Here is a 16,359-nt window from a genome sequence, read left to right on the forward strand (position 1 = left end):
TTGAAATATGTTGGGTTTATTTTTATAGATGAAATAGATTTGTTTATTTGATGATTAGATGTTTTTTAAAACACTTTTTGATGTGAAATTATGGATTTTTGAAATCACCTCCTCCCTGTTTAATTAGATATATTGAATATTTAATAATTTCTAACCTCAAACTTAATAATATATTAAGCATGTGAGTGCACTATGTGACGGTTGGCTTGCACACCCCCTGACCTGTTTCCAAGCACACCCTTCGGCCTGTTTCGAATCCTGCAGAACGGCTGTCGCAGCATATTTGTACCGATGATGGCGTTCATGTGTCTCGATGTGTCGGTTCTAACACGCAATTTGTAATATATGTATAAAAAAAAAAACCCATAATGCTTCTAAAGGGAACTAACCCCTGCCATTTTTAACAATATATTAAACAAAAAAAATAACAAATATTTATCAATTTCCATTTTTAACAATATATTAAACAAAAAAATAACAAGTATCTAACAATTTCCATTTTTAACAATATATTAAAAAAAAAATAACAAGTATTTAACAATTTCCAGCACCAACCTAATGATATATTAAACATAAAAAAAAAATTTAATATATTGAACATAATAAAAAAAAAAAATGCAATCCTGCCCAACTTAAAAAAGAAAAGATTACAAGATAAAACACTACATGATGCAGCAAGTACGCAATAATGGACTGGGTTGAATATTGATCACCTACTGTAACTTTATACAATCTGCATAGATACAATTTCAACCATATATGAGGAGTTTTCTAATCAGACCAAAGAATTCCTTCATCCAATTCATGTTCCGCTTCCTCTCCTATACTGAAGAGAGGAGGGGGAGGAAGCAGAAGGGCTTCCGCCAAATTCGTAAATAAGTTGAAGGATTCGAACAAATCCTCCTCCTCCATTGCTACACAGTCACCAACAACTTCTGCTGGTCCACAAATTGATGAAGAATTAGTACAAGAATCCGTTAACCCCGAAAGCTCGGCAGTCGCTGTCATCGAGTCTGAGTTACTTATTGCCGAGAGTTGATGTGAGGAGCAGGTGGCTGCGCGTTCATTACTTACCGGAGAGTTTCTTGGGCTTCCGCTTTCGCTTTTGTTGCTGTGTGCAGAATAAGGCGCGACGGCTGCTTCTGCAGCGGCAGCCTGAATATGGCGCGGAGACAAAGAAATGGGCTGTGGTAAGTAATCAATGAGCTCTGGAAAATTGAGCAACGAATGTTGCTTTCCCTTCAAGTAGAATGCAGCGACGTCGTAAGCTCGAGCAGCCATTTCTGGTGTATCAAAAGAGCCGAGCCAGATTCGGGTTTTCTTTTTGGGTTCCCGGATTTCAGACACCCATTTCCCCCACCTACGACGACGCACGCCTCTGTACTCTGGATATTGCAGTGAAGGGGCGACCTCTTCTTGCGTTAGAATTCTCTTGTTCCCGCCCTTAACCGTTGATGCAGATTTGCTGATTGCTTTTGTGCCTGTTGGCCCCGAAGTGACCATGGCCTCGGGCAGAAAACAGGAATCGTCCATAGAATTTTTCATAGAAAATTAGATGATAGGCTGCTGCAACATAGTGTCATGTGAAGCAATTGGGTGCCTAAGTATGGAATTGAACGAGATATGACACAGTAATCACAGCTGGAATACAAAGGTTGTGATGGCTACTTGTGAACCTCCTCTCAACTTCTCCTGACCGAGTATATTAAATACATTAATTAAAGTGCCACCTACCCTGTGTACGGCAAGTACATTCATCGATTAAATCTCGTGCTCGAATTGCATTTAAACATAATTACTCAAACTGCTTGGGTGCACAATTCTAATGAATATTGGAATTTCAAATTTATCTTACCTGTAAATTGAAAATTGGATTATTGGATGACAGTTATTTATTTTTCATACGAAAAAAAAGAACGTTGTTATCATTTATAAAACAATAGTTTACGTATCTCATGTCTTCTTCTTCGCAAAATCAAAGAGCGAGAACTTATGAAACTGTGAAACTAAAACACACAGAGACTCCGACTTGTTCAAAAAATAATCATCTCTGGATAAAAAGTGGTACCCACTGAATAGAGTCCTGAAATAACAAGATATATCGACAAATACATCTGGCCAGAATCCCAAAGAAATAGAAAGATACCCAAAAATGTGGTGCCTTAGAATTTCACATAGCATAGTAAAACACAAAAAGCTGCATAGTATGATGACCTCCCTCATGTCTATTTCCACTGACCTCTGTAATATGCCCCTGCAAAAACCAGAGTATTTAATCTTTTACCAATGCGTTAACGCACCTTGCTTTTGATAGAGAATTTGTCGTGTCGTTTTGTTCCTGGTAGATGTGAGAGAAAAAAGGAGGACTTGAAAAAATGTTCGAGTCTTATCCATTCAATGTCAGAGATCGGGAGCATCTAGAGCATATCTTTGATTTTCCCATTCAGTGGTCACCTTGGAGTCGCCATAACCATTAATCTCAACAATGTCCAACTATTTTGCAAAGAAGAGGATAACTCACAAAGCCAACATCTCTTGTTTAGTATTGGATCCGCTTCCACTAAACCAGTTGAACTTAAATAACTCCCCAGGACTCATCACAATAAGCATCCCACTTCCACACCTCCTTGATGAGCACACCCCATCGAAGAAGCCAATCATAAACGTGTTCCAAACGTCCTTTAAAATAAAACTTAGGTGAGAGATCCTTTCTTTGTAAGGACCCTTCCCCATGAAGTACGCAAGAATCTTAATTCCCAATGGCCTATTATTTGGCCCTCGCTGGTAACAAATTGTAGCATTCCGCATACTCCAAATGCCCCATAGAATGTAGAACGGAAGAGCCCTATATACCTTGTTATCCGAATACCATTGTGACACACAGACACCAATAGTGGATTGATTCCATGTTGAATTTATATGCCGTATGTGAAGGACCTCATTCCATACTACAACAACACATGGGCACCATAGAAAGAGATGTGTGACATTTTTTGGGGAATTTTGACATAGAGCACATCTACCATGCCCCTCGGAGCCTCTTTTGATCCAATTGGTCCATGTGAGAATTTTATCATTGACCACTAACCAACCAAAACATTTTAGCTTCAGAGGAAAATCCCAATTCCACGATTTCTAAAACCAACTTAGAACCACGTCCATCGTATCACCTTGAGTTAGGAATTAATAAACCCCTTTTACCTCTATCTGATCCTTTACCATTCTTCCATTCCATGACAGCCTATCCGCATTGGATGACAAGGAGAAGCTGCCATCTTTAGGTGAAAAATGTATGTATCCCACTCTTCAACAAAGTCAGCAGATAACCTCGTAACAACTGTTGGTTTCCAAGATGTATGTAGAATGCATGTACCTCTGTCATCTAAAATGTCTTTCAGCTTGTAGAAACCTTTGCAATGAAGGGTTTCTAGAAGAGGAAGTAACAGAGTATGAGGACCTCGCATCCCTTTAATCACTTCCATACCAATTTTAGCCAATGACCCTGAGCCAATTTCCCATTTGATATGACCGAATAGCTAATGCTTGGTTTTCATAAGGCTTCTCCAAGACATGGATGTCAGATTGTGCTCCTGGCCCCCTCCCTAATCCAGTTGATCAAGGTATAATCCTTTAAGTACTTACCTTTGATAAAATGGCTCTATATGCCCCCACTGTTAATTTCCCTCCATAAAGTTTTCAATAACAAAGCCCGATTGAAAGATTCCAAATTTTGTATACTCCATATGCCTTGATTCACTAATATAGACAAAGACTCTAGACTAACAAGGGGAATTTTCCTTTGCTTACTAGTGCTAGCTCATAAAAAATGCACAAAGATAGATTTAATTTTATTGATCACTGTGGAAGGAATTTTAAATATGTACATTGAGTATATGGAAATATTTTGCAACACCGCTTTAATCATAATGAGATCACCACCCAAAGTCAACCACTTATCTGACCACGAACTCACTCTCTTATCAAATTTCAACATCATCCAATCCCATTCACTGACCTCATAGCAATTTGGCTTAATGAAGAAGCCAAGGTATTTAAAGCCCATATCTAATGGGAGGGAATTAATCTTGAATAGATTGGAAATACCTTTCATCAAATCAGACTCGTGATGTGACGAAATAAGAGTTGATTTCCTCTTATTCATCAAAAGGCACAATACATCACCAAAGTCATTTAAAATATGATAGAACTTCCTCCATTCCTAAATATTACCTTTCCCAGCCAGGAATATGTCATCAACAAACATCAAGTGAGATAGAGAGGAACGCCTTGTAATCCCACATCCAGAAATAATTTCCCTAGACCTAGTTGCTCTAATGCTCTTGCTCAGCGCATCAATTACTAATAAGAACAAAAGAGGAGATAGGGCAGAACGTTGTCTTAAGCCTCTAGCTTCCTAGAAGAAAACAATCGGAAAACCGTTAATAATGACTGCAAGATGTGTTGACAAGACGAAGGCCATGATCCAATCTACTGTATGGACCCTTAGTCCAATCTTATGGAGTATCAAACACATAAATTCCCAATCAATGGAATCATAGGCATTAATGCGATCAATCTTCAGAAGACATGCCTTGAGTTACTTAATCTGTATGGAATGTGCACACTCTTGTGTTATTGGAATAGCTTCATGGATCTGTCTTTGGTCTGGAAAACCAAATTATTCGAATGTGATATGCTTACATAGCATAGGCTTAATCTGATTAGCAATCACTTTATATACCATTTTACACACTGTGTTACAAAGGGAGATAGGGCGATAATCAACAGAAGTAGAAGGATTGTCAATTTTTGAAATAAGTGCGATAAAAGATGAATTTACCAATCTAGGAACCAAGCTTATCCTTCGAATTTCATCTATAATGTATGTCAAGTCCTCTATCATGATCTCCTGAAAGAAAAGAAGAGTTCCACGAGCCAACCATCTGGACCTAGAATCTTATCCTTAGCCAATTCTTTAATGAAACCCAAAAACTCTTCCTTAGAAATTGGATGCTACAATATAGCTTTGGCTTCCTCATCAATCATATTCAGAAAAATGATTTACAAAACTCATCTGACTGACCACATTGACCCCTTCCATTTCTTTGTAAGTGTTCCTGAAAAATCGAACTACTTCCTTTTCAATGTTTGCTTGCTTGGAGTAGGAATTTATAGCTTCATCTAGAATACTCCAAATAACCTTTTTCTGCCTCTTATAAGATGCATTACTATGGAAAATTTGTGTGTTTCTGTCTCCCTCTACCACCCACATCACCTTTCTCTTGATGCGCCACCCTTCTACCTATATGGTTAATATCTTATTTTTCCTCTTTTCCAACTCAATTAATCGGTCCTTATTTGATTATGAGAAGTAGCCATATGACATTGGATAATAAAATCTCACACACTCCTTACCCATCTCCTTTTTCATTAAAAACCCATTTCCTAACCACTGACTTTAAAGCAAGTAGCTTGTGACAAAATGCATCCAATTTAGAATTACCAGAACCTAAGGATGTCGATAACCATGACTTGTAAATCAAATCAACCATCTCCCTATCTTTAAGCTAGATAGGATTAAATATAAAGTGAAGACTCCTATAAGAGTCTCCACAGCATTCCAAGAAGACTGGGAAATGGTTCGAGATCATAGACGGAAGGATCCATGATTTAAGGTTCTCCAGTCCACTCATGAGACCAACCTGTATGATAAACTTGTTCAACCTTTTGAACATTCCCACTATGCCAATTCTTCCATTCTTCCAGGTTGACCCTTCCTTCTTTGGCCTGATGTCCGAAAAAATTGCCAGGGTCCTAAGAAAGAAAAGAATAGCAACCTCATTCCTGGTGAATGCGATCCAAAATAAGATGAAATTTGTAAAAGATGACCTAGATCACTTCCAGCAAAAAGGCGTTTATAAAGTCAAGTGCTCTTGTGGTAAATGTTACATTGGTGAGACAAAAATATCCTTCAAAATCGGAATCAAAGAGCATGCTGCAGATATCAGGAAAGGGAGAGTCATATCCTTAGCACTTTTTGAACATTCATTCAAGACGAACCATCATGTGTGCTAGAAAGATATGGAAATAATCTCTAGGGAGAACCATTATTACAAAAGAAAGATGCGTGAAGCACTGGAAATCATGAAGCACCCCATCAATTTCAACAAAGACGGTGTGATTGAAGTCAGCATGAGTTGGATACCCCTTCTCATACAAAACAGTATCCCCAAAGTAGTCCAACTACCCTAAACCCACAACCACCTCTATTCCCTAATAAACATCTATACCCCTAATTAGTTTTAATTTTTAATTTTAATTTTAGAATATCATAAAACAAAAATAATAATAATAATAATAATAAAATTAAAATATATTAATTATAAATATATTTAATTAATATTTAAATATATCAATATTAAAATTTATATTTGAATACATCAATATAGTTAAATTAAAATTAATTGAATATATTTAATGGATATATAAAAGATATTAATCAAACTAAACTAAAATAAAATAACTTTCGATTTATAATAACTAAAAGACATATTAGCCCCAACGGATAGCTTAGTTGGTCGAGTTCATGTTGCTATGTACCTTGTTTATCCGGAAGTCACGAGATCAAATCTCTTCGATGCCCTTGGGGTTAGGAACTTGCTAATTTGGTCGACGGGTAGATCCCTTCAGGTTGATCTACCTAGATTTTCCTATGGATATGGTCACTCAGTGTCCATGAACCACCATTAAAAAACCTAAAAAACATATTAATTTAAATACATTTAATCATTAATTAAATATATTAACACATTATAGTAGATATTTAGAGATAATAATATATTTAATTCATTAAAGTATTTGAATTAATATAAAATCATTATAATCATAATTTTTAAAATTTAAACAATTTTATAATTAAAAATAAAATAAATTAATAATATAATACTATATCATTACAAATTAAATAATTTAATTAAAGAGCATATTATTTCACCTGCATTAATTTTCCATTTTCTCACTCTCAGCCTATTCTTTTTATCGCTCCCTATTTATTGCTCCATTTTTCTTATGCTTCTGTCTTGTTATAGACTCAAAACTTTGGCATTCAAAAATGTCTATTGTGGAATTTCCGACATCTCACATTCAAGATCAACCCACAAAAATCTGCAAACCCTATTGAGAATTTTTTTTATATATGACCCCAGAAGGTCTCCCTTACATCCACTCCCCAAATCTCATCATGTCCAATGTGAAATTTAAGTCTCTAGCTATGACAAGGGCACTCCAAATCTCATCCTATCCAATGTAAAATTTAAATCCCTAGCTATGACAAGAACACTCAGGTCCAATATACAAGTATTTGTTTTTCATATTTATTATTTTACATTTTATACAAATTCTTAGCTCTTATTTCACCTATTTAGTTTAAGTTAAACCATCATAAAGACTAGATCAAAGTTAAATATAAAAAGCAACCCCCAGATATTTTATTTTTTTTTCTCTTCATTTTGTTGTTGAATAAGATAAAATTTAACCATAAATAACAATAATGATAAAAAATGATACTTAGTTATCTGATATGCAAGATTTCGCAACAAGCAATCCCTTGGTGCCCAAAATGGAGCAACCACTATAAAAGGTGTCATTCTAAATCTGAGAGGACTTGAGTCTCTTTCTGTCTTATATAAGATCCACTATTATGTCCTTCCAAGGAAACAAGAGGAAACCCTCTTTGGTTGTAATAATGAATTCTGGTAACTTGGTCATGCTAAGTGTCAAGAGGCTGAAATTAATTGGTAGAGCTTTTACTATCCAGAAAATGCATTGTTTTCATGAATGTAAGGTTAGCAAGAGCAAGAGACTTTCGCTAGGGAGCTTTTGGTATTTGAGTCCAGAGTCCTTCACCATATGCATGGATCCAAATTTTCTAGCGTAATTGTTTCAAGTTTTGGAGGTTTTTAGTTCATATTTTCTGGTAAATTTGCTTAAAATCATACAAGAATTTTTTTTAATGACTAGTTTGATTTGTATTTACAATCCAAGCGTCTCAACAATTTTCCAAAGTGTTGAATTTATTTATGTATTCAAAAACACATTTTTAAACAGCAAAAAAACATGGTATCACCAAAAATAGTTTAAACCAAAAATTCTAAAACTTAAAAGAGTCAAATAATACCAATCCAAACTGAACTGAACAAAACAGTTTGATGATCTCACCAAAAACTGTTTAGGGCCAAACATTAAAAAAACTGTTTTGGACCAAAAATTCCAAAACTTGAAATATTCCGATAACACCAATCCAAACTGAACTGAGCAGTTTGTGTTGATGTCGAAGCATAGCACACTGGAAAGTTAGAAAGTGGTGTTGGGCACTGCAAACTTTTCAACAATGGTCTCCGGTCATATAATGTAATGTTTGTAAATTACATTATAAACTATCAACCTCAAATACTGTTTCAAAATGATTTTACCTTTAAAGATTTTTATTAACTTTCAAGCGTATTTAAAAATGTGTAAAAACCTTATAAATGTATAAAAAGCTTATAGGAAACGAAAAATTCCAAGCCTGATTCTAATTGATAATACTGTACTCCGATTTTTGCCGGTTATCACTGGAACTCAAACTTAAATGAATATTGCTGCTTCTTCCCCCACTTACCAATTCGAATGCAATTTCTTTCGGTGAAGTTTCTAATCTTAACGTTTGTCTTATGGAACTGTTTTTCAACTGTTTTGTTAGCGCGGTTGGGTGTAGAATTTGGAGCTGGACTTGAAATGTAACCAATAGTCCATGTTTATGTCAAGAAAGTATTCCTTTTACAATGTCCCTGAGGCAATTTTGTTAGCCCTGTTATTATAATTATCTTGCTTGCATAGTTTAAAGGGATTGTTGTTAACATAATTATCTTGTTTGCATAGTTTAAAGGGATGGTTTATAGAGTGACAATTTTGTTTAGATATTTATTTTTTAAAAGAATCTGGTTTTTTTAAGTAAATATTTGACCAAGAAAGTGTTTGAAGTGTTTTTGATGGTGGAAATAGATTCAGCACCATCAAAAATCCATGGATACAGAAGACAACTGTAACCTAATTTTTCACTAAAGTGGGCTGAGGAAATTTCTTTGTCAAATACACTTATCCTAAACCATAGAAACATTCATCTCCATTTAGCATAGCATTTCCTTTCTATCTGGACTAATTAATATTTTATATACCATCCAATGTAAGATATTTTTAAAGGTGTTACTGACCCGACAAATTTACCTTGATGACAGATTTCTTGTCCAGTAAAAAACTGATGTTTGAATCATTTTTTTGATAATGGAAATGAATTCAACACAATCAAAAACCACCCAAAATCCTGAAATTTGACAGCTATAATGCAGATTTTCAAAAAAAAATTACCTTTTATCATAATCTTACCAAAATTTCCATTATTTTTAAAACAATTTTATAATTTTTTTTAAAACTACTCTATTTTTAAATTTAAACATATATATTCCAGATTATATATAACAATAAATGCTCTGACATATTGATAGCCCACCTGCCCACCTTACCGCCCAACGACGGAGATAGAGAGATTCAAATTCAGAGAACATTACAACAGAAAAGTGCTTTGCCAGCTAATGACCCTCTTACTCATATTCTTACATAACCCTGGCCATTCGCAAAAAGTTTTTTCCATTGACCAACTTTGCCAGCCTATGATTGTCATCTACTATTTCTATACAGATCTGGCCATGCCTGAAAAGCTTTTACAATTTACCAGCTTTGTTTGCAAGTGCATAATTTTAATATGAAATCATTACCAGTTTCACGATTGACGTTACTCAACTTACGTCATTCAAGTTAGCCAACTTGGTGGGCGTGCGCTAAAGAATGGTATATAGATAGAGTAAAGATCTCTAAGTTATGGATTTGTTCTAAAATAAAGAATGGTATATTGATGTGAGGGTAATTTTTAAAGAAGATAATTTTGAACATTCAAGAGATAATATATAAATTAATAAATGCAATATAAAAGTTATGTTTAGTGACAAGGTAATATCAAAACATTTTTATAATAATTTAATTAAGAAAATTAATTTAGTGTTTAATAAAAATGATCAACCACAAAAGAACAATTTTTGGGAAAAACAAGATTGAACAAGTATGTATATTTTTATGAGGATTTTCAGTCTTTTGTATTAGTTTAGTTGAAAATGAGCCTAACTTTGTTGAAGAAGTTGTGGATGGTAATCAAAGACATAATTGGAGGACAACAATAAAGAAGGAGATGAAAGATCTTGAGAAAAACTATACTTGAATATAATTATAGTTGGCACTTAGAAGAAACGTAACTAGCTATAAATGGGTGTTTAATAAAGAAATTTAGGGATAATGGGATGGTTAAAAGTTGTAAGGTTTATTTAGTAGCTAAAAGATATTTCTAAATGTAGGAATTAGAGTATATTACCAACAAAACATTTTTATAGTGGCCATGACAGACTCTTAGAGGATGCTAAGTTAGCATCGATAACAACACGGAATTTGGAGGTAGAATAGATTGATGTAAAAAGAACATTTTTATATGAAAATTCTAAAGAAGAAACTTATATGTAGCAATGAAAAAAATCGTTGTGAAGGGAAAGAGAACATGACATACAAGCTAAAGAATTCCTTATATGGACTTAAGTAGTCAACAATGGAATAATCTCTATAGATCATGATTAAAGGTAACCACTGTATTATTCTTATACCATGTAGATGATAGAGTGACAACAAAAAATCTTGTTAAGGTCACCAAGAAAAAATTATCTATCAAGGAGTTTGATATGAAAACATAGGATATGCTCATTGTATGCTTAATATTGAAGTTGAAAAGGGACCTTCCAAGTAGAAAAATTTGGTTGAGCCAAATGAAGTTAATTCGTGTACTACTTCAATAGTTTGGAACGATACACTGTAACCTAGTGGGGACTCCTCCTTCAATGGGAGTAAGTTGTCAAAGGACATTTGTCCCAAGACAACCAAAGATGAGGAAGAGAAAGCAAAGCCTAAACCAATTTTTAGGATGTATGGATACTTATATGCCATAATACACACTAGGCAATACATTTTCACAAGCAAATGGAGTGGTAAGTAGGTTCATAACAAATCCTATAAGTAAATATTAGAATATTGTAAAGAGAATCATAAAATATTTATGTGGCACCATGGATTTTGCGATATGTTATGAAGGAAAAAAGGATGTTGAAATAAAAGTTCAATATTTGCATATTGGTTATGCTAATTAGTTGTAGGATATTGATGGTGTAAAATATACTAGTGCCATGCATTTACCTTGTTTGGAGGAGCAATAAAACATTATCTAGTTAAAAAGGTTATGTGAGGGCATTTAATTCAGGAAAGGAGTAACGGTAGTCAAATATGACAACTAATGTGTTATAATTTAAGTTGAGAATCATACATTCCATGCAAGGAGAAATCATATAGAAGTTAAGTACCATTTTGTGAGAGAAATGGTAGAAAGAGGACCGTGTCAAATACCTATTGGATTCAACATGTTAAACCCCCCTTTGGCACATCCCAACCCAACACACACATAGGCACATTAAAATGAAAATTTCCCAAATGTTGATTCATGAATTCCTAAAAACAACATAATATGGCACAAGGCCCAACGGATTTATATTGTATCATTGGTGAGACTTAAGCCTTGAAAAAGTCTACATTAGCAATTCACTTTTACCAATTGAGAAATCCAACATTGAAACACACACACACACACACACATTTCATTATATGGTTGTACAAAGTGGTGTGAGAGAGGTGTGAGAGCCCAATGGATAACATATTGTGTGAAGGTATCTAGAGATGACAAAAGAATTGGAATTGGCATGTAATGCATTGAAGGGAAAATTTTAGGGGCTAATATTTGTAGGTGAGCTATTTTTTTGTGGTTTTCCTAAAATAGAAAATAGCTAATTTTGGTTTTATTCGCCGAAATTTTATTGTATAAAACTATATTACCTTAAAAATATCTGAACTTTTATAGAAACTATATAAAATTATTTGAAATTTGAATTGTTTTATAAAATATTGCTAAACATTTTATAGTTAGCATATTAGAGTCTAGCAAGATTCACCAAGATTTCTAAACTCTTAGATAAATTTCTATCCTTAAAATTTTCCCTAATGCATTCTAACATTGATATATTATGCATAAAGTTTATTGTTATTGTTTGTATGACTCTACTAATCTTTGGTGTGGAATGGTGAATGAGTTTCTCATCTCTTATATCTTATGTTATACTTCTATATTTGTGATCTACTAATTAGTTTATTGTTGACTAATTATTTGATGGAAGCTTATTTTGTTGTTGTACTAGAGCATTCATACAAATTAAATGGTCCGTAAACATGGATAAGTATCAATCCATGATAAACATCAAAACACTTAGATCATGATACATTCTCACATTGCCCAAATTTAAAAAACATAAAAATTAACTAAATTATAATTTTATTTTAAATTATTAATTATTATTATTATTATTAATTATAAAAATAATTAATATATAAGTTATACATAAATACATTAAAAAATGTAACAAAAAATAACATAAATAGACATGCATTCTTTTTAAATTAAATGAAAAACAAAAAATATGTAATTACTAGTGAAATAAATATCAACTCTTTCTCTCTAGTTACTACTAAAAGTATTATTATAAAATTAAATCCCTACGATTTAACCAAAAAATTATTAATAACTAAATTAAAAATTTTAAAACCCTATAACAATTATATTTTATTATAATATAAAATAACCATTAAAATTAACAAATGAACCCGCCATTGCTAATGAGGAAAGCAATGAGGAATATAATAAGAATACAATTAACAAATGAACTTTGCCATTGTTAATGAGGAGTATAATAAGAATGTTATTCTATGCCTGCCCTTTCTCATGGCAAGCAATAAGCACCTTTGAAGTGTAACATTAAATATCATAATTTTGGGATATATACCCTCCTCATTTGATATTTCTAGTGGGACCTTATATATCCAAATCTACATAATGTTGTTGGGGGATATATACCCTCCTCATTTGATATTTCTACTGGGACCTTATATATCCAAATCTACATAATGTTGTTGGGGGATATATACCCTCATCATTTGATATTTCTAGTGGGGCATTATATATCCAAATCTACATAATGTTGTTCGGGGATATATACCCTCCTCATTTGATATTTCCAGTGGGACCTTATATATCCAAATCTACATAGTAATTAATGTTGTAATGTTAAATGAATAACAAGGAATGATATTTAAGAAATTGTTGAAATCAGTTGTCGATAGCTAGGGTTGGAGTTGAAGACAGGGTTTTGGATTTAGGGTACCATGGCAGGGAGTGCAGGGGGGAGTGCTTCTCCCTCCTACAGCCAGGCAGTCATAGGAGGAAGTTAGAACGCGGGAAAGAAACATTTCAAAAAACCAATGGGAAAGATCTCAGAAACCAGAAGTTAGGGAACATCTGGAAGAAGCAAAGATTAGGATCAAGAAGGGGATCAATAGGAAACGAGAAAAGGAAAGGAGATTGGAGGCAGTAGTGAAAAACCGGCTTCCAGAAAGACTACGGGAGTCTGCAAGCCCAAATCAGGCATTATTCCTCGGGTTGTATTAAGTGACCCAACAATACAAGCTCATAGAGATCATATGACAGAGCATGCAATTATATGCAAGTTCATGGGGCTATGGCCGATGGAAAGGGCTTTACATGTCTGGATAAGAAGCCATTGGAAACCAAAGGGGGAAATAAATTTACATCTGGGATCTAAGGGTTTTTTCACAGTTGTGTTCGCAAGCCTAGAAGACAAAGACAGAGTGTTTGAAGGGGGACCCTATTTCTACGCTGCGGCAAGACTCTACATGCGGCCATGGATGATGAACTTTGTCCCCGAATGTGAAACATTCACTTTAGTACTGGTTTGGATCAGACTATATTCCCTTCCTATGGATTATTGGTTGCCCGAATCTTTGAAAACCATAGGTAACAAGCTAGGGCATTTTCTAAAAATCTCAGAGACAACTTCGAAAGGAAGATGTACCTACTCTGCCCGAATATGCGTGGAAATAGATCTATCTGGAGCCCTACCAGAAGCGATAATTTTAGAAGTATATGATGAAGAATGGGTGCAGACAGTGGACTATGAGCACATACCATTTAGATGTTGCAAATGCCTTGAACATGGGCATCTATATAGAGATTGCCCTACAATCAACAGGGAAGATAATAAAAAAACCACTGTCGAGAGAGATCACGAGGGTTTCACCAAAGTTGGGAGTAAAGGAAAAGGAGGAAAGCATCCACACAAGAAGGCAAACGAGGACAGACACATAAGACAAAACAGTTTCAAGATCCTGGAGGAAGAAGAAGGGAACAAGGAGACAATCCAGGACATGGAGAATGTAATAAAAGAGCAGGATAGGGTAGCTGATATGGAGGATATCACAGTAGACAACCAGCAAAAGGATGATCTACCAAGCCTGATGGAGATCAGTAGGGACCAGGAGATGACTCCAAGTGAAGCAGGAACAGAGGACCATGAATTACAGGAGATTCTGGATAAGGAAAATTTGGATCTAGAGAAATTTCTAGAACAAGGTAAAGAGCTAGGAGTGGACTCCCTGCCAAAAGAGGATTATGATAGAGTACAACAGCTCTTTCTCTGGAGGTCACAAGCGAAGGGAGCGGGAGTCAAAATAAACCATGAAAGTCAGAAGGCAAGCAGGGTCAAGATGATGGAGAATCCTCAAGCCCAATCTCCAAAGAACTCAGGCGGGAAAAGAGGAAGAAAGAGGCAGAATGAACTGCTGAGCGAATGTGGAAAACTGTTGATCAACTCAAGTAAGATGAAAGATCTTACCAATTATTCCTTTACTAATCTTTCTTAATGAAGTTCACAACCTGGAACATTAGAGGAATAGGTAATAGAAGGAAACAAAGAAATCTTAGTAACAGAATGAAAGAAGAAAAACCAGACATGGTTTTTATTCAGGAGACAAAATGTTCGATGGAAAAGATAAGAGATATTCATAATAAGTGGTTATTCAATTATGAGTATTTAGAGGTCAAGGCAAATCATTCAGCGGGGGGGATTCTCACTTTGTGGGACCCCCAAAAATTGGGAATTCTGGATGCTGAAGCATCCAGGAACTACCTTTCCCTGATTTGTCAACCTGTAGGGGACAAGGAGACATACATGATTACGAATGTTTATGGACCTCAAAAGCTAGTAGATAAGCTCAAGCTTCTCACTTCCCTGGAGGAACTTAGAGAGAGACATCCCACTTTGCCCTGGATCGTTGCAGGAGATTTCAATATGATAAGATCTCTTTTGGAAAAAAAAGGAGGCACTAGACAGTTAGGCAGAGACTCCATGGCCTTCCAGAACTTCATTAGGAACATGAGGCTGGTGGATACTAAAACAATAAATGGAACCTTCACTTGGAACAACAAAAGGGGAGGGGCCCATCAAGTTGCTTCCAAACTTGATAGATTCATGATTTCAGAGGACCTCTTTCTCTCAGGACCTGCCATGATAGCCTCCATTCTGCCCTTTGGAGGATCAGATCATTGGCCTGTACAGCTGGAAGCCACCTTTATGGGCACTCTGAGGAACAAATCTTTAGGTTTGAAAATTCCTGGCTCTCGCATCCTGATTTTACTAATAAAGTTGAGACATGGTGGAGAGAGGAGTTGAATATTCAGGGTTCAAAAATGTATATGCTCCAGCAGAAACTTAAACATATAAAATCCCATCTTAAAGTTTGGAACAAAAATGAATTTGGAGATATCTTCAAAGCCAAAAGAGAAACTGAACTAAAGCTCCAGGAGATCAATCAGATCATCATCACAGATGGCTTCACCGAAGAGAGGCAAAAATTAACTAACTCTCTGCAGGAAGAATGGGAGAATCAATGCTTACAAGAAGAAATTTTCTGGAGGCAGAAATCAAGGATACAATGGATTAAAGAGGGAGAAAGAAACACAAAATTCTTCCACAAAACTACCATAGCTCACAGGGCACACAACATAATCACAAAGATCAAGGATTCTCAAGGCATTGAGCTAGTTTCTCATAGTGATATGGAATTGGTCCTTGTACAACACTTCTGCAACATTGCAAAGGAGCCTCTGGAGGACAGATCTAGGTTCATTGAACATTTCACTCAATATATTCCTCAGCTGACCACTAGAGAGGACAACCATAATCTCAACAGGCCAGTTTCGGAAGAGGAGGTTAGTGAAGTGATTAATGAAATGCAAATTGGAAAAGAACCAGGAACGGATGGATTCAATGT

General features: G+C 35.0%; 1 protein-coding gene across 1 annotated transcript; it reads right to left on the minus strand.

Moving 5' to 3' along the window:
- Positions 1–771: 771 nt before the first annotated feature.
- On the minus strand, positions 772–1,545 carry LOC149206668 (dehydration-responsive element-binding protein 1A-like). The gene has a single exon (XM_089397772.1). The coding sequence runs from the start codon at positions 1,543–1,545 to the stop codon at positions 772–774; it is 774 nt and encodes a 257-aa protein (XP_089253898.1).
- Positions 1,546–16,359: the final 14,814 nt, after the last annotated feature.

Source organism: Pinus tabuliformis, chromosome 1_2 (genome assembly GCF_031772625.1).
Source record: "Pinus tabuliformis cultivar Carrire ecotype Pingquan chromosome 1_2, CPIR1, whole genome shotgun sequence".
Lineage (NCBI taxonomy): Eukaryota > Viridiplantae > Streptophyta > Pinopsida > Pinales > Pinaceae > Pinus > Pinus tabuliformis.